Source organism: Anomaloglossus baeobatrachus, chromosome 4 (genome assembly GCF_048569485.1).
Source record: "Anomaloglossus baeobatrachus isolate aAnoBae1 chromosome 4, aAnoBae1.hap1, whole genome shotgun sequence".
Taxonomy (NCBI): Eukaryota; Metazoa; Chordata; class Amphibia; order Anura; family Aromobatidae; genus Anomaloglossus; species Anomaloglossus baeobatrachus.
Genome location: NC_134356.1, coordinates 415,529,221 through 415,549,476, shown reverse-complemented (window position 1 = coordinate 415,549,476; position 20,256 = coordinate 415,529,221). Strand labels below are relative to the sequence as shown.

Genomic DNA, 20,256 nt, shown 5'->3' with positions numbered 1-20,256 from the left:
TGGTCTTCTACGCGGAGGTCTCCCACCTGCGCACAGACAACCTGTGCATTGAGGTGGGTGTACTGTCCCAGCTTCATTTTTCATGCGCACATGCTCTGCCACCCGTGGTATTCAGGGTTTTTGAACGCCTGGTGCACACACTAATCACATTGCTCTATGTGCTCATCCCATTGCTACAACTCTGTTTCTTAAAAGTGGAAAACGATAAAGATTTTTTTATTACAACGTAATAGACAAACAGTTGATATAACAAGTGTTTTATACTTGCTTCCCTGTGTATAGTCAATAACTAACAAGGCAAAAAATATAGTAAGATTTGAAGTTTCAGAAATGTTATAGTTCTTCACCTAATTTTTATTATGTTCTTAGATGGAACTGGCCGAAAAAATGGCGGTGGCTTTGGCATCTTTGCATGGAACTCGATATACTTATGGAACCACTATTGCTACCATTTGTAAGTACTATACTGCTATAATAAGTGTCTCGATTAGGTTGTGGGTTGTGTTATCAGAGGTAGATACAATAGTATCCTCTGAGTACTAATTTCAGCACAAACATCTCTCCTTTTCTAACGCTGTGTGCACACAGTTTGCTTTTAGCACTTTTTTAATGCATTTTTTTTAGTGTGGTTTTGTCACAAAACAGCATGCAAATTCTTATGCCAGCAAAGTCAATGAGAATCCTGAAATGCTGTGCACATGTTGCTTTTTTTCCTTTGCTGATTTGGTGCAGAAACAAATCGGAAGCATGTTAATTCTTTCAGCATTTTTACAACATTTTTCCACATCAGAATGCATAGAAAACACATGGAAAAAATGCATGCAATAAACGCATCAAAAACAGACCGAAAACAAGTAAAAAAGGTGTCATAATCATGGCAAAACTGCGTCTTTTTTTTCTGCCAACAATTGCAGATTTGGTACAGAAATTTCTGCAACCAAATACTCAGTGTGCACACAGCCTTAGACCTGTTTCACACGTCAGTGATTCTGGTACATTTAGGCCCGTTTCAAACGTCAGTGAAAAACACTGACGTTTTTCACTGGCGTGTAAAACACGCACATGTCCCTCCATTACGGCACACGTGGGTTGTCTAAGTGCAATCCGGGCTCCGTTCTCCGTGGCCTGTGATTGCACTTAGAAATCAACTCACCTGTGCCCGCTCCCGCTGTCCTTGGTGCTGAACGCTCCCGCGGTGCAGCATCCGGCCGGCGCTGACCCCCGCAGCAGCTGCTTCCGGGTCGGCTGTGTCGTGCATCATGAATATGCGCGACAGTAATGAGCCGGCTCAGAAGCAGCAGGCTGCACGGGCTGCAGAGGACATCGCTGGAGCCGGGTGAGTAAAAATGTTTTTTATTTTAAAAGCACGTTTTTTTCTGGCACGTGTTTCACGGACCACACCACTGCGTGGTCCGTGGGACATCAGTGATGCCAGAAAAAAATGGACATGTCTCCGTGCGGCAATCACGGACACGCGTGAATGCTGCATGGAGACATGGTCAGTGAAACATCACTGACGTGTGAGCAGACCCATTCATTATAATGGGTCTGCGTATGTCAGTGATTCTGGTACGTTTAAAAAAAAGCACAAACGTACCAGAATCACTGACGTGTGAAACAGGCCTTATACGTACCAGAATCACTGACATACGCAGACCCATTAAAATCAATGGGTCTGCGCACACATCAGTGATTTTTCACTGACCGTGTCTCCGTGCGGCGTACATGAGTGTCCGTGATTGCCGCACGGAGACAAGTCCGTTTTTTTCTGGCATCACTGATGTCCCACGGACCACACTATGGTGTGATCCATGAAACACGTACCAGAAAAAAACGGACATTTAAAATAATAAACATTTGTGCTCTCTGTAGCTTCCTGCCCGGCTCATGAATATTCATTAATGCAGCCAGAGCCGACCCGGAAGTAGCTGCAGAGAGCGGTGGGAGGATGCTGCAGAGCCAAGGAGTTCTGCACCACGGACAGCAGGAGCGTGACAGGTGAGCATACGTCCATGTGCAATCACAGATCACGGATCACGGATTGCACATGGACAACCTACGTGTGCCATGTATCACGGAACACGAAGGGACATGTGCGTTTTTTACACGTCAGTGAAGAACGTCTGTGTTTTTCACTGACGTGTGAAATGGGCCTTAAGGTTCTTTTACAAGGCAAGATTGTGAACTCTCGTTTCACGATAATCACGCAGTCTAAACTGGCTGGCAATCACCCAGTGAATGAGCAAGATGTCATCAGGTGAAGTGATCTTTTTGCTTCAAAAAAGACCATTCTCTGTATTGCATTGTCTTGAGCAAAGTGGAGTTGCACTACCAAGAAAATTGACAGCTTGTGTGCACTAAATGATCCATTACAGATCCTTATTAAGAGCATTCTGACTTAACAAGGCGCAACAGCGGTCGATTAGTGCCGCTGATTGTTTTGTGTATGAACGGACCTTTAAAGGGGTTGTCCATTTACAAGATAGGTGACAACTTGGTGTTCGGAGGGTGTCCCTTCGCTGGGACCGACACTGATCAGAGAACTTTTATCTCCGACAAGGGACTATTTCCTCATTATATAGTGGTGGGACAGGTCAGAGACTTGATTGTCGCTATATTTATTCTCTGCTGAAAAAAACAAAGTCACACACTTGCACTGCCACTCCAATCTAAGCGTATGTGTCCACGTAGCAGATTTGTGTGCAGATTTTCTGTACTTAAAACTGTATATTTTGGCAGGAAAAATACAGCAGAAAAAATGCACGGTTTTGATCACGTTCTCGCTGTTTGTTTTTTTTTCCATGCGTCTTTTCCTGAGTTTTTACATCATGACGGTTGCAGGAGTTCCGGTGCTGTACCCCTCTGATCACCGCCAGGTCTTCTGCTGGTCTTACAGCTGAGACCTGGCTCTCACTGCCAGGAGCGGTGCCTGCACTGCTCCGGGCAGTTTAGCCCGCTAAATGCTGCATAAATCATGATCGCAGCATTCAGGAGGCAGGGAGAGGGATCGCTTACTTCTCCCTTCCCTGGTAATTAGGTCCCTGTAATGCACCCGATCACCCGATCGCTGCAATGGCAACCCTGGGTCGTCACCATGACGACCCTGGGCTACTAAGCTGCGGATCGCCTCACAGACCATGGTGGATGCATGGTGTGCGAGGCGAAGTGTCAGTACTGGGAGTGCAGGACTGACATATATAATCCATTGCAGTGATCAAAGACTGCAGTGAATTAGATCAGATGCAGGAAAAAAATGCAGAAATAATTGACATGCTGCTTCTTATTTCTGCACCAAAATCTGCAAGTAAAAATCTACAACATGTCAGGATTCTCATAGAATTTACTGGGATGCCTTTTTCTTTTTCTAAAATCTGCAAGAAAAAAACCATGAAAAACGCAGCGTGGGCACACAACTTAAGGCTGGATTCACATAATCATATAGCATCTGATGTGAGTGCATTGAATGTGAAATGCTAATGACCCTCGGTTCCCGCTCTGCTGCCAGCGTGAGCCAAGTATCATGCAACTGTGGTCCGATCCTGTGATCGGATCAAAGCTGCAAAGGAGAGGGCGGGAGCTGTGGAGGAAAGGGAGGGATTAATCTCCCCATCTCCTCCATTGTCAGCTGATGCGACTATCGCACTGCAGTCGGATGTCATCCAAGTGCAGTCTGATGTTTCACTCGCACCTATAGACTTGTATGGGTACAAGTGACACGTCTCTTGCTGACAATCACAGCATGCTGTGACTTTCACTCATCCAGAATCTAGATGAGAAAAAAGCTGACGATCTGCTCTCCTTCAGTGAATAACATTGGTCTGAGTGCAATGCTAGATTTTCTCGCATTGCACTCGTCCGAGTCATACACTCATGTGAGCGTACCCTAACTGTGATAAAAGTTCCCTCTAATAATTTGCTACAATGTATCAGTGTAAAATAACATCTAATAGCCTTGACTCTTCATCTCCCAGAGGATTGGATATAATTGTAGCAAACTGTCTGCAGAACTAGACTAGATACAGTATGTACAGATATTCACCCACCGAAATCTCTGGATGAAATTTTCATCCAGTAAGAGTGAGGTGTTGAGAATGGTAAACTACTGTTATACAAAGTATATTTAATTAACTTTTCATTAACTAGTAAATAAAACCAAATTATGCATAAAACACATGTCCAAGCACTTTCTAAATATAATTAATATATGTAATGCATAAATATTATATATTATCATACAGTTAGATATAACACTTATTAAATAATGTGTTTTTTTTTCCTTTGAATTTATTGCACTCTCTTCAGACCGAGCAGATGGTACAACAACTGACTGGGCATATAATAATGGCATTAAGTATTCCTACACCTTTGAGTTAAGAGACACAGGAAAATATGGCTTCCTCCTTCCTGCTGAGCAGATCATACCCACAGCAGAAGAGACGTGGCTGGCCCTCGAGGCAGTAATGGAACATGTAAAGGATCACCCATATTAACTCTCTCTGTGTGTCTCTGGATAATACAGAGATAAACATCATTGCATCTTATCTGACCTAATAAATGTATATTTACCTTTGTCGTTGGGCACTCGTGGTCATTTCCTTTTAATTTCTGTTACCAAGTTATGGATTAGTTTGTCCTCTCATTTTACAAATGTTTCTGTAAAACCAACTAAAATATTTTTCCTTGTAGTAATAGGGTGACTGCAAAAGAGTTTAGATTAGGGACCCTAAAAATAGAGATTACCTTGCTGTGGTTTTGGGGTTCTTTTGCATTGATCAATACAATGGCTAAACATCTGTTATATTCCTATTATTCATAGCAGTTATGCATATTCCATTTTCATGTTTTTCATTTTTTCAGATAGTTCATTGTCTTTTTCAGTCTAGTATTCCCATAGCAGTTCTGCTTTTCATCATTACCCTATAAATTGTGACTAGTGTGCAACTCTTTATCCTATTGTATAGTTATGTTTTTGAGTTTTGCACCTTGTTCACACCATTGGTGTTCTAGACGTACATTCTTTAATTAGATTAGTTAGACATTAATTAACAGATTCTATGACTTATTTAAAGGGATCCTAACCATTCACAGCCTAAGGCCCGTTTCACACGTCAGTGAAAAACACAGACGTTTTTCACTGGCGTGTAAAACACGCACATGTCCCTGCGTGTGCCGAAAATCACGGCACACGTGGGTTGTCTAAGTGCAATCCGGGCTCCGTTCTCCGTGGCCCGTGATTGCACTTAGAGATTCACTCACCTGCGCCCGCTTCCGCTGTCCGTGGTGCTGAATCCTCCCGCGGTGCAGCATCCGGCCGGCGGTGACCCCTGCAGGAGCTGCTTCCGGGTCGGCTGTGTCGCGCATAATGAATATGCGTGACAGTAATCAGCCGGCACAGAAGGAGCAGGGAGAACGGGCTGCAGAGGACATCGCTGGACGCCGGGTGAGTTAAAATGTTTATTATTTTAAAAGCACGTTTTTTTCTGGCACGTGTTTCACGGACCACACCACTGCGTGGTCTGTGGAACATCAGTGATGCCAGAAAAAAATGGACATGTCTCCGTGCAGCAATCACGCACACGCGGGTACGCTGCATGGAGACACGTGCAGTGACAAATCACTGACGTGTGAGCAGACCCATTCATTATAATGGGTCTGCGTATGTCAGTGATTCTGGTACGTTTAAAAAAAAGCACAAACGTACCAGAATCACTGACATGTGAAAGGGGCCTAAGATGGTGATGGGCTCCCTTATTTTAATGAACGTTGCAAAGTGTCAATGATTCTAGAGGGAGATATACTAAAATAGATGAGCTAAAATTCAGTATCAATTATCAATAAAAAGTCACAAAAAGCTGGCACACACTCCTTACAACTTGTTATTTAATGCTTTAGACGTGCACATCCTGTCACCGCGGGCCGCTGAATACTGGTTGAACAGTGACGGGGGAAATTGTACAAAAAATGGCTGTGAACTGGACATCCCTGGGTATGTGCATGGTTTACAGCTAAGGCAGCCATAGTATAGTACACTGTATACACTGACCAAAATCTCCTATTCCCAGGGTTCATATTTGCAGTGTGTAAGCTCTGCAAAAATGGCAGCCCTCAGTGACTGCAGAAATAATAATAAAAAAATAATAGTTAAAACACAACATATAATTATTAGTGATGAGTGAGTGTGCTCGCCTCTGCTGGATGCTTGATCGACCATCGGGGTGCTCGAGCATGCTACTTACTCGATTGGGCACCATGTTCAAATCCCTGCCCCGCATATTTTGCAGCTGTTAGATAACCAATCAACATATAAGGATTGCCTGCCATACATGGTAATGCCATAGCCATGTTGACTACTGCTATTACTGTGATTGACTGGACAGATCGCATCATCAAATCTTATATAGCAGAGGTCCCCAACTCCAGTCCTCAAGGCCCACCAACAGTGCAGGTTTTTGGGATTTCCTTAGTATTTCACAGGTGTTAAAGTAATTACCTGCCCAGGTGCTGGTTCCAACAGCAGTGCAATGCTAAGGAAATCCTGAAAACATGCACTGTTGGTGGGCCTTGAGGACTGGAGTTGGGGAACCCTGTTATACAGAACACGGGGGCGCGATGCTCAACACATTGTCCTCTAGAAGCAGTTCAGGGAGAGTTGATCTAGGAGGAAGAGCTTAGATTAGAAGTTAACCAAAGAAAAGTAATGTCCCGCCCCCCCCACATATTATAAGCTTCCACCCTTCAGTTCCTTTCATGCCGCACTTAAGGGTGTTTAGCCTGGTTTCAGCTAATAAGTTATTTTATAAAATGATGTGGAGTCCCCTATTTTTGATAGCCAGCCAAGGTTATGCAGCAAGCTGAGAGCTGATATCATCAGGCTGGGAAGTTACATTTTTATTGGGGACTTCTCAACCTAAAAATAGCAGTCCACAGCCTCCCCAGAAGTGATTCATCACATTACATACGCCAATTCTGGTGCTTTGGTCTCTTCCCAATTGCACTGATGTTGCAACTGTAGTAATGGTAGTTGTGGTTGAGTTGTGTAGTGTCAACTGGCATCAAGCACTGGTGTTAGTAATGGAGAGGTGTCTGTCAGACACCCCCATTACTAACCAAGTAAGCCAAAAGAAAAAATATTTTAATTTAAAAACACACCCAAATTCTAGGCCTGATTCATAAATTTATTTAAAAAAAAAAGCAGATCCAAAGTAGTTCACCAATCCAACATAGTCCACACATGGCAACGTAAAAGACATAAATAGGAAGAAGAACAAAATACTGTCCCTTGTTCACCAATTTATTAGTAAAAAATAATCCTCACAGCTCTGTCGTAGTCCACGACGTCCACCGATTCTGTAGTGCAACCTTGTTCTGATAATGACGCTTCATAGGTCACTCGCGGTCAGGCTGCACTCTGTGATACCCGGTGACTGTGACAAGCATCATTGCTCCCACCATGTCACACAGAGGGCAGAGCGAGACCCAGAATGGCCAATTGGTGGTGACGTTAATGAATTACTGATGTCGCTCATAAGACATAAATTCTAGAGCTCATTAATATTAGGATAATGTACACAGTCATTTCACAGTAATGGGATGATGCACACAGTGATGTCATAGTTGTTGAATAATGTACAGAGATCTCACAGTACTAGATCAATGAATATACAGTTGAAACCAGAAGTTTACATCCAGTATCTAAAAAGACACATCTGCATGTTTTTCTCACTATCTGACATGAAATCAGAATAAACTTTTCCCGTTTTAGGTCAATTAGAAACCAAAATTATGTATATTTGCTAAATGCCAGAATAGTAAGAGAGAGAATATTTTAAGCTTCTTCAAAGTTGAAAGTTTACATACACTGAGAGTACTATGCCTTTAAACAATGTCATCCCTTTTGAAGCTTCTGATAGATGTTGCTAATAAACCTGAGTTAATTGGAGACACACCTTTGGATTTATTTTAATGCACACCTGAATCACACTGCTTCTTTGTGTAGCATCATTCGAAAGCCAAAAGAAATCTCAGGAAGAGAATTGAGGATTTGCATAATTCTGGTTCATCCTTGGGTGCAATTTCCATATACCTGAAGGTGCCTTATTCATCTGTACAAACAATTATATGCAAGTACAAACAAGATGGGAACATCCAACCATCATACCGCTCAGGAAGGAGATGGGTTCTGTGTACCAGAGATGAACATGCTTTGGTCAGACATGTGCATATCAACCCAAGAACAAAAGCAAAAGACCTTGTGAAGATGCTGGTGGAAGCTGGTAAGGTTGTGTCATTATCCACAGTGAAACCAGTACTGTATCAATATGGGATGAAATGCCACTCTGCCAGGAAGAAGTAATTTCTTCAAAAGAAACATTAAAAAGACAGATTAATGTTTGCAAATGCACACAGGAACAAAGACCTTAAATTTTGGAGACATGTCCTGTGGTCTGATGAATCTAAAATGGAATTGTTTGGCCATAATGACCTCGTTACATTTGGAGGAAAAGGGGAGAAGCTTTGTAGCCTAAGAACACCATCCCAACTGTGAAACAGGAAGCAATGTTGTCAGCTCACCTCCTCTGATTCTCTGGTATCCTAATAGCAGCCTGGACTCCGTTTGGGCAACCGTCTGAAGACAAGCAAAAATGTATTTCCGGCTTGTGTAAAGAACCAGCTTGAAGTAGTTTTTATAAAATATCCAAATTTATTTTGAAAACTTGCATATAAAAATACAGGACAGCCATGACTGCCCCCTTGTAGGACTAGATGGTCATCTAGTCCCCACTGACCATCTAGTCCTACCAGGTGGGATTCATTACTGTCCTGTATTTTTATATGCAACTTTTCTAAAGAAATTTGGATATTTTATAAGAACTACTTCAAGCTGGTTCCTTACAAGTGCCGGATCTACATTTTAACTGTAAAACAAGGGGGTGGAAGTGTCATCTTGTGGAGTTGTTTCGCTGCAGGAGGGACTGGTGCACTTCACAAAATAGTTGGCGTCATGAGGAAAGAAGATTATGTAGCAATACTGAAGCAACATCTCAAGACATCATCCAGGAACTTAAAGCTTGGGCGTAAAAGGGTCTTCCAAATGGACAATGACCCAAAGCATACTGCCAAAATGTTTATAAAGTGGCTAAAGGATAACGAAGTCAGTGTTTTGCAGTGGCCATCAGAAAGCCGTGATCTGAATCCTATTGAAAATGTATGTGCAAAGCTGAAAAGGCAGGTGCAAGCAAGGCAACCTAAAACATGGCTCAGTTACATCAGTTCTGTCAGTAGGAATGGGCCCAAACTCCTGCCAACTATTGTGAGAAGCTTGAGGAAGGATATCCAAAACGTTTGATCCAAATCACACAGTTTATGGGCAATGGTACCAAATACTAATGGAATGTATGTAAAGTTTTGACTTTGGAGAAAGTCATAAAAATGCCATAAAACATTCTCTCTCTCCCATCATTCTAGCATTTGGCAAATATAAATAATTTTGGTCATTCTAATAGACCTAAAACAGAAAAGATTTATACTGATTTCATGTCAGATAGTGAGAAAAAAACATGCATATGTGTATTTTTAGATAGTGGATGTAAACGTCTGGTTTCAACTGTAGTAATATTACAGCATTATAATAAAAAAAAATGACTTAAGCAAACTCAACATTGAGAGACCCTAGTGGTTACCTACTTGTATCTACTTGAAGATAGATCTGATAGATCTGTGCTATCACTATACTAAACAGAAGCCATAATGCTATTGTAAGCAGAACATTTGGGTGACAAAGGAGCGAGCCAAAAGGGATAGTGGAATTGCCTCCCTTTGCTTTTTACAGTTGAAAACGACACTCTTTGGCATATGTCCATTATAAGCTTAGATTTCGTAGAAGGCCTGCTGCCCACTGTGCTTGTTTTTTCCGCAGCAAACAATAACCTGCGATGTGGCTTTCCAGACCGCAGCATGTCAATTGTTTGCTGCGGGTTTCGCATGCCTCTTCCGTAGGGAGAACACAAGCGAGAGAACGCAGCGCACTGAACCCTGATCGTGGGTACAAGCACCTGCGGTCTCCTGCAGAGGAGACTCGCGGACCTGCAGGTCAGGACCCGCTGCGTCCAGGACGCAGTGAGTCCTGATTTTGGGCACTCACCCATAGGCTTCTGTGGACTTCATGGAGAAAATGAACCGTTGGCAAGTACTTTGAAATATTTATCTGTGGAAGAGAAAAGTGCACATAGGGTCTTACCTGGTATGGGATTGGAAATAAAGTGCCAAGAAACACACTCACCTATTGAAATTGTGTCAGGCACAACTCCTTAAATGCACATGTATTTAGATGGTGGTCAGCAGCAGCCCTGAAGGAAGCAATGCAACAATAGGGGTAAAAAGAGAAATACGAGTTTGATGCTGCGCTAGAAACCACAGGAATCCAAGGAGGTATAATAAATTCCTTCTTCTTTATTTCTGCAGGTCAACGCGTTTCAAAGACATATCCGTCTTCAGGACAAAAAAACAAAAGGAACAATATAGCAACAACCACAAGATAGGGGTTTTATATATACGCCTGAGATGTGCCACGTTTACAAATGTCAGTCAGTTAACTCATGACTCAGAGCCACCTTGTGGTCGTTGCTATATTGTTCCTTTTGTTTTTTTTTGTCCTGATGAAGAAGACGGATATGTCTTTGAAACGCGTTGACCTGCAGAAATAAAGAAAAAGGTATTTATTATACCTCCTTGGATTCCTGTGGTTTCTAGCACAGCATCAAACCCGTATTTCTCTTTTTACCCCTATTGTGACAAGTACTTTGAAGCAGTAAACATTTTTCTCAAATTAGTTGAGGGTTCTAAAGTTGGAACTCACACTTATTTATGTCACATCCTGTGGATATAAGATCCACAGACCTTTATATAGAGTTTTACCAAAGCAAAGAAATTGAAAGTACAGGATATATCATCAATGCACAAATGGTGAAGTTTGACCACTGTGACACCCTTTTGTTAAAACAAAGGAACATTACACTTGGAAAAGTGTTGTGATACTTTCCCTTCCTTAATGGCTTTTTATGGAATCTGCATGCTTAGCAACTTACTGTACTGGGCTTAGCATGACATCTCTAAAAAAAATCAGATTGGCCCAGGTCCTAAAACCCATGGCACTTTGTTCTAACGATTGAAAGAGATCAGATCCTTCAGGTTGGACATTGATTGCATGTCCTAGTAATGGGTTATATATGCCTTTTTGTAAGACTTTTCTAAGAACTTTTAAGGCTAAGTTCACATGTCCAATTATCATCCGTTAGATTGGAGACAGCAGTAATCTGTTGGCAAAAATGTTCTGCAAACACAACTTTTTTGTCCGTTTTTTAATACCTGTAATTGCTTTTTGCAGGATCCGTTGTTTTCTTTAACATTGGAGTGTATGGAAAATGGATACATTAACTAATTTCTATTTATAGCCATCTATTTTTAAAGAATCTGTTTTATACTTATTGGATCAGTTTCAAATGGAAGATAAATAGCAATCTGTTAAAGGATCCGTTTTCCATAGACTCCAATGTTAAAAAAAAAAAGGATCCAGCTAAAATCAATTATTTAAAAATGGACAAAAAATTTTTTTTTGACAATGGATTGCTGTTGGATCTGTTCTAATGGATGTTTACTGTGAACTCAGCCTAAATGGAGCTTAACACGCAACGACATCACTAGCGATGTCGCTTGTGAAAGCACCCGCCCCGTCGTTTGTGCATCACGGGCAAATCGCTGCCCGTGGCGCACAGTATCGCGTCACATGTACTTACCTTCCTAGCAACGTCGCTGTGGCCGGCGAACAGCCTCTTTTCTAAGGGGGCGGTTCGTGCGGTGTCACAGCGATGTCACACGGCAGGCGTCCAATAGTAGTGGAGGGGTGGAAAGCAGCCGCATTGAAGTCACGCCCACCTCGTTGCCGGAGGACGCAAGTACGGTGTTGTTCGTCATTCCTGGGGTATCACACGTAGCGATATGTGTTGCCTCAGGAACGACGAACAACCTGCGTCCTGCAACAGCAACGATATTTTGAAAATGAATGACGTGTCAACGGTCAGCGATTAGGTGAATATTTCTGATTGTTAGCGGTCGCTCATATGAGTCTCACGCAACGATTTCGCTAACGAGGCCGGATGTGCATCACGAATTCCGTGACCCCAACGATATCTCTATAGCAATGTCGTTGCGTGTATCAGGGCCTTAAGGCTATGTGCACACATTGCAGATTTGGTGCAGAAATTTCGGCATGAAATCTGCACCTTCTGGCAGAAAAACGCACCAAAAACGCATAAACAAATGCACCGTGTGCACACAGCCTAAGGTCCCCTTCACACGCACGTGCCTCCGGTACGTGTTTGGCAGTTTTCTCACGTACCGGAGACAAGTACACACATAAACTTAGGTATTCCTATGGTGTTGGACACACGTAAGTATTTGTGAACGGAACGTGTGTCCATTCCGTACTTACGTGTGTCCGTGTGTTTCTCACGCCGACATGTCCGTTTTCTTTCCGGCATCACGGGTGTTACACGGAACACAAACGAGTCACACGTAACACACACAGACCACACGGATGTATTCCGTGTGACACGCATCGGAGAGAACACATGTGTCTGTAAGAAAAAAAAACAAATCATTACTCACCTTCTCCTGCCCTCCTGACTCTGCCGCTGCTGTCACTTGCTGCCGACCGCCGCTCATTATGCTCATTGAATATTCACTTCACTGCGGCCGGAAGCAGCAGCAGCGGGGAGTCTGCAGGACTGGAGACCGCAGTTCAGCACCACGGACAGCGACGCCAGGGACAGGTGAGTAGAAAGTTCCCGTTCTCCGTGTGTTATCATGGATAACACACGGAGAACACACGTAGCCCATAAACACGGGTCACGGAGGGCAAAATGCACTTCTGACACGTCCGTGAAGAACGTGCGTGGTTTTTCACGGACGTGTGAAGGGGGCCTAAGAAGGGTGAGCCACTCAGGATTAGGCAGTCATCAAGAAATGGGCATCTCACAATTAGATTATAAGGAGTTGCTTATTTTAATTCTATCTTGCATAGTTTGTCACTCTGCCACTGTATAATTAAAGGGTTATTGCCATCTAGCCCGATACAGTCTGCAAGAAACAATGCATGAACATAAATCTGCAATCACCGCAGGAAAGAGGATAGAGCCGCTCTGATGTGACAGTGACTTTGTCCTTGTGCATCCACAGAGCAGGGCTGGAGGGCTGAAATTCAGCCCATAGAGCAACAGGTACAGAGCTAGGGCAGAGCTAGACTGTTAGGCCTAAGCCACACGGCATGAAAATCGGTGCAAGTGGAGTGCGATAAAAAAATCGCATTCCACTTGGACCAATATTACCCTATGTGTCAGCACCCATGAGCGATTATTTTCTCAGCCTTAATTGGACCGAGAAAACAATCGCAGCCTGCTGCGACTGTAATGCGATCCTGTTTTCTCTCACACCACCGGTGTACCATCAATGAAGTGCGAGAATGGTAATAACCAGCTACGGAGGAGAGAGGGAGATAAATTCCTCCCTCCCCTCCTCAGCGCCAGATCGCTCCTCCTCAGCGCTGGCCCTCCACTCCTCAGTGCCGTCCTGCGCCCCGCAGCTGTGCTCCGCTCGCACGATCGGACCTCAGTCGCAGGGACACTCACATGACACTCGGCTCTGCTGTACTGCCAGCATGAGCCGAGTGTCATGCAAGGGCATCGCAGTAAACCCCATGTGGCCCCAGCCTTACAAGCAGAAATATATAACAACTGGTCTACTTTCCAAAATAACATCCATTTTTTTTTTGTTTTTTTAGCACATACCGTAATTGAATCAAAAAGTTTAATTAAATTAAATAATTTACTTTAATCCTGAACTGATTATACTATTAGGCCCACCTCTCACCTCTTCCCCTTTTTTTCTCTTCTTTTTCTTTTTCCTCTATTTCTTTCTTTTTTTCTTTATTTCCTTCTTTTTTTCCTTTTTTCTTTCGGCACACCCTGACTTCTAATCTTTTATTTCGCTATATAACTGTTACGTTCAATTAATTGTTTGCATTTAACTTTTCCTTCTACAGGATTGTACTTTATAAATGTGTAATTTAAATTATATTTTAACAGCTATATATTTTTAATGTATATAAATGTTCTCCTCCCTCATCCTACCTTTATCCTCTACTTCTTCCCTTGTTTTCCCAATAAAAGTTTACTTTCCCATTTCTCCCCTTCCATTCCTAAACCCGTAACATATATTGTTTTACTATATATGTTTACAATGTATCACTTGAATATTGTAATGTATTCATCTTATCCTTCCCATTACCCAGTTGTAATTCCTCTTTTAAAATAAAAATTGTGATGGCAGGGATGTTATAAAACTGTCTTGGACTATGACGTTAGTTACCCGTGAAGTGTGGGAAAGAAGCACATTGTGAATTTTCCATTTTAACAACAGATTGGTAAATATAATTTTGCACTTGGCCCAGTAAACAAAGTGGCCTTGTTTCTACACAAGTACACGAAAACAGGCCTTGTCTCGATAAGCTGTATAGGTGAAGGAACACTGCCTATGCGATGAATACATCTTGTGTGCAAAAGGAGCATTTCTTCAAATTAGTCGTGAGTCAATCGCTAGTGTGACTGCAGCCTTAGACAGCAGATTCCATGGTGTGATACTGCAGAACTGTACTCTAAGGGGTACTTTGCAAACTACGACATTGCAAGCCGATGCTTGCGATGCCGAGCGCGATAGTCGCCGCCCCCGTCGCAGCTGCGATCTCTTGTGATAGCTGCCGTAGCGAACATTATCGCTACGGCAGCTTCATATGGACTTACCTGCCCTGCGACATCGCTCTGGCTGGCGACCCGCCTCCTTCCTAAGGGGGCGGGTCGTGTGGTGTCACAGCGACGTCACACGGCAAGCGGCCAATAGAAGCGGAGGGGCGGAGATGAGCGGGACGTAAACATCCCGCCCACCTCCTTACCTCCTTCCTTCCGCATAGCCGGCGTGAGCCACAGGACGCAGGTAGGAGATGTTCCTCGCTCCTGCGGCTTCACACACAGCGATGTGTGCTGCCGCAGGAACGAGGAACAACATCGTAACATCGGTCCTTCCGAAATTATGGAAATGACCGACGCTAAACCGATGATACGATTTCGACGCTTTTGCGCTCGTTAATCGTATCAAAAACGATTTACACACTCCGATATCGACAGCAATGCCGGATGTGCGTCACTTTCGATTTGACCCCACCGACATTGCACCTGCGATGTCATAGTGTGCAAAGTACCCCTAAGAGTATGTGCACATGATGCATTTTGTTATGGAGATTTTGATGCATTTTTTGAGAAATTTGCACCAAAATCTGCATACCTATCCTGAAGCCAGCAAAGTATATGAAGTGCTGTACACAGGTTGCTTTTTTTTCCTTGCAGATTTGATACAGATTTTAGTGCAGAAAAAAATCTCAAGTAATTGTTGGGGCATTTTTTAGCCCTTACAGCCAACGACAGGAAAAAAATGCACTAAAAAACACACATTTTTCAGTGCATTTTTTCGTGCATTGACTGCCAGAAAGTGCAGATTTCATAGTTTTTTTTGTGCGCTTTTCTGCCAAAAGGTGTAGATTTCATGCAGAAAATTTCTACACTAAATCTGCAGTGTGTGCACATACCCTTATACTCTCTACCATTGTTCGATTAGCCGTATATAGAGTAGATAGAAATTGGACTCCAGGCTTGGAAGATTCTACAGAGGCCGTTAGGTGCCTTACTTGAACCCCATGAAAAATCTTTGATGGGATAAATACAAGAATATTTATGAAATAGTCCCTGCCCACGAAGAACGGGTTAAGATTCCTCAAGAGCATTGCCAGAGGCTGGTGTTTCCTATGTACAGCATGTCCTAACAGCCAAATGTGCTCTATGCAGCATACAGAATAAAAAAGAAAAAAAAAACAACTAAAGAAGCTCCAGTACTCATTTGCTATAAAATATTTTTTTAACCCTATATTGGATAATGTTAAAATCCAGTGTAATAAAAAGGTACAAAACTCCCATGGTCACAGATACATAGCTAACAAGTCTCAAACTTATTTTTGTAGTTTCTCATAATGCCAAGTACTACGGATGATGCTTGTCTTGAAGAGATTGAATAAGTCTACAACTGCAGTATTTTACAACTGCAGTATTTTGTGTGTATTAATTTGGAGAAACCATTTGATATATTAGTTGTTTAGTGCTATTTTAATTGTTTTTGTTCCATTGCATTGATTTATCTCAAACAGCAGAAAATTTGTAAATGTTACTAATACACCTTTATTTCCATTGGGGGTTGAATAATTTTGAACTGTATTACACATTTAGTTACATTTTTATTGTATGTACCTTAAAATAATAAGTAACAATAATAGATCTGGACTGAGGATGTAAGGGGTCCCCATGTAGTCCTCATGTTGCTGCTTTACATCCTCAGTCCAGATCTGCTTCCTTATGCCTGTAGCCCCTGGTATTCACTTTTAGCTTTACCTTCTTTTCTACACTATGACTCAGTAAAAAAGGTTCGAAAAGCCAAAATGTCTGTTAATTTCATGTCACGGTTTTCGATACATACTGATGTTATTTGCACAACGAAAATTAAAAAAACGAAACTGCATTAAGAGTGTTGTCTTTTACATGTTTTTGTGGACAGATGAGACCAAGATAGTGCTTTTTGGTAAAGTACTCCTTGTTTTTAACCTTTTGTGATATTTGATACAAGTAATAAAGATATACTTGTAGAATTTATGCATGGTTATATATCATTTGTGAATAGGTCTTTTTTTTACCTCTTTTTTACATGTATACCAGAAGCTGCCTGAACACTTTTTGATTTTCATTCATGAACACTGGCTAATGTAGATTGTTAGTGTACATGGAAAAAGGAATTAGGATCTCAAGAAATTCATGATGGAGTTCAGGTTTTGGATAATTATGATGATGTTCCAAAATGTGATGGCAGGATTATATTTGAATAAATGTTTTTGTTTGTTTTTTATTCAAGAATAAATGTAGATTGTTTTTCATGGAAAACAAAATAAAACATCTCCTGAAAATAAGACCTAACCCACCTTTTTAAAGCAAAAAAATAAAATAAGATTGTCATATTTTTGGGGGAAACATGGTACTTGCTTGGTTAGTTGAATGGTACTAACTTCTCCCCGTCTCTTGCCAATCTCTTTATGGCATGGTGCGAGGAGATGCACCCATATCTCTCGACCAATCCATTCTACTGTACCATTTTTTTGTATGGTAGATATATAGATGACTTACTGTTTATTGGGTCAGGGGATATGGGTGATCAAGCCGTTCCATTATTTTCAGATTTTTTTGGACAAAAATAATATCAGTCTGTGGTTCTTTACTAAGGCGTATCCAATTTGTGTTTCTTTTTAAGACATAAATTTACAGGTGATCCTTTACTAAGCAAAGTCCATATGGCTCTTTATGGGAAAGGAGTGAATGGCAATTCTATTCTACATGTGACAAGTTGCCATCCGGCACATATAATTAAGAACCTACCTCCTGGTGAATTTGTTAGGGCATGAAGGTTGTATTCAGATGATCAGTCATTTGCAACTGAGTGCATGGTGCTCAAGGAGCGTCTTTCCATGATAGGTTATACTGTAACTAGTCTAGTCTTTCTAGGGCTTGTGGTATTGATGCCAGTAAATCCAGACATTCCTTATTGATGGAAAAACTGAAACCCTCAACTAAGACTAATCCAGTTTAGACTGATGCCGCGGGATCCGTTTTTTCTCATTGACTTGTATTAGCGACAGATTGCGAGAGATGGCCTCACGTTTCATCCATCGTTCGACAGATCCGTCGAAAATGATTGTCAGATGGAAACGACGTCAACAGTAACGTTTTATTGTGTACATCGAAAAAACAGACAGCGAGGGATCCGTAGCCGTCCATCGGTTGGTAGAATGGAAGCCTATGGGGGCAGGATCCGTCGTCATCCATCAAATGACGGAATCCGGTGACAGACTCCATTTTTTTTAACTGAGCAAGCTCCAAGTATTATTTACCCCTGAGCTAGTTGGATGCGTCGAAAAACGGATCAGTCGCATCAGTTTTGCCACAATCTGTGACGGATCCGTTTAGAAAACAGATTGTGACAGATGGCAAAAAACTGATGTGTGAAAGGAGCCTTAAATGTATAGGTGTAACGTGTTATTTAATTGGAATCCTGCCTTTCATGATATGTGCCTCAATGGCTACTACATATTTCAGTTCTGAGAACCCTCATAAACGACATATTTCGGTTCTGAGAACTCTCATAATGGCTTACATAATTATCTGTGAATGATAAACTGTCCTCCTAAACACTATATTCTAGCCTTTTAAAAATGATGTGCCTTTCAATTAGTACTAAGTGGCCCACATCAGTTTAGACATTTTAATAGAGACTATATAGGTTAAAAGGGCAGCTAAAATTGTATTCGAATTACTACAAAACTTGCAACATACACTCCAAAAAAAGAAAACAGACGGAAAAGGAACTGCTTCAGCTGTAAACCTAATTTTAGTTTCTGTTATCAAATGCAAAGGTTAAAACCAGCAAACATTAGTGGAACTAATGTACTGCAGCTTATTCCGGAGTAAAAAGATATTTCAACTGTCAGACAAATACAGATAGATAAACCAGATTTATTAGGAGGTATGTGCCTGCTAATTAAATAGGTGCAGTTCTCACCAATAAACCTTTCCAATTTCATTCATGCAAAATTTGCCATTATTAAAGAAATCCTCCTGTGAAGATTTTTTTTTTCATTAAATCTGTATGTAGTGTAATGTGAGTATAATAATATGCTCACCAGTTTTTCCTATATGACTCAGCAATTTTTTGTGTCTTTTCATCCCTGCCTTCTGAGTGCAATAACAATGTACCCCTATCATGGCTTGTCATTTGCAAGATGAGTTAATGTTTTTGTTGGTTCCATTTTATTATACTTTTTGATCATATTTCATTCCAATTTTTGGGTAGGGATCTAAACAGAAGACAGCTTCCATGTTTTTATTTTTATTTTTTATTTTTTCACGCTCTCAACGTCGTCATCATGGACATGGCAACACTAATTATGTATCACAGAAACAAGAGACCAGTTCAGCTCACCAGAGTAGATAGTATATCTCAGAGGGTGTGGTGCACGGAAAAATATCAGGCCGGTTCCTGAACAGAAGCAATCCAGATTAGAAGAAGACCAGCATCCGCAGATAGTATATTAAAACCTTTGCTTTATTCTTCCATAAATTAAAACATAGACGATGTCCGGTCTACGCGTTTCGAACAAAAAAAGTCATCTAGCATGGTGGTGGGTTTTATTTAAGCTTGTTACTTTTGTTCAGCTTGTATCATGATTAAGAACATTTTTTGTTCGAAACGCGTAGACTGGAGGGTGTCTATGTTTTAACTTTTGGAAGAATATAGCAACGTTTTAATATACTATCTGCGGGTGCTGGTCTTCTTCCAATCTGGATTACTAGTAATTATGCATACTTTTTGTGTTTGCAAAAAAATTAGATAACTTATGATCAGGGAGACAGAAAGAATGACAAAGAGAAAATTTAGCTTCGCATATTACAGATACATCTCACAGGTAAAAATGAATATTCTAAATCATCATGATTTTACATCACCATGTTATACTGATTCAGCCACACAAACCAACAGATGAAGTGGCATGGAACAGTTTGGGCACCCCTGGTCAAAATTACTGTTATTGCGAACAGTTAAGACAATTGAAGATGAAATGATTCTAAAAGGCCTAAAGTTAAACATGACACATTTTCCTTGTATTTTAGGCATTAAAAAATATTTTCAGGTTTTACATTTTGAAAATTACAAAATAGAAAGTGGGCTCATGCAAACGTTTGGCCACCCTTGGAGATTTGTGTGCACAGATAAATTTTCAAAGATTTCAGACCTTAATTAGCCTTTTAAGGTTATGGGTTGTTCACTATTATCATTAGGAAGGGCCAGTTGATGCAAATTTCATAGCATTTTTAAAAACCCTGCTTCCTTTAACCTTGCGGCAAAAAAACAGCAGCCATGAGTTCTTCTAAGCAGCTGCCTAGCACTCTGTAAATTAAAATGGTGGAGGCCCACAAAGCAGGAGAAGGCTATAAGAAGATAGCAAAACGTTTTCAAGTTGCCCTTTCCTCAGCTCGAATTGTAATTAGGAAATGACAGTTA

General features: G+C 41.4%; 1 protein-coding gene across 1 annotated transcript in view; it reads left to right on the top strand.

Moving 5' to 3' along the window:
• The window catches only part of LOC142302459 (carboxypeptidase A1-like), a 43,148-nt gene extending 38,658 nt beyond the window's left edge, over window positions 1-4,490 (top strand). Inside the window, exons 10-11 of the mRNA XM_075343524.1 lie at window positions 370-454; window positions 4,303-4,490. Coding sequence (XP_075199639.1) covers window positions 370-454; window positions 4,303-4,490 — 273 coding nt within the window. The remainder of the gene's footprint in view (window positions 1-369; window positions 455-4,302) is intronic.
• Window positions 4,491-20,256: the final 15,766 nt, after the last annotated feature.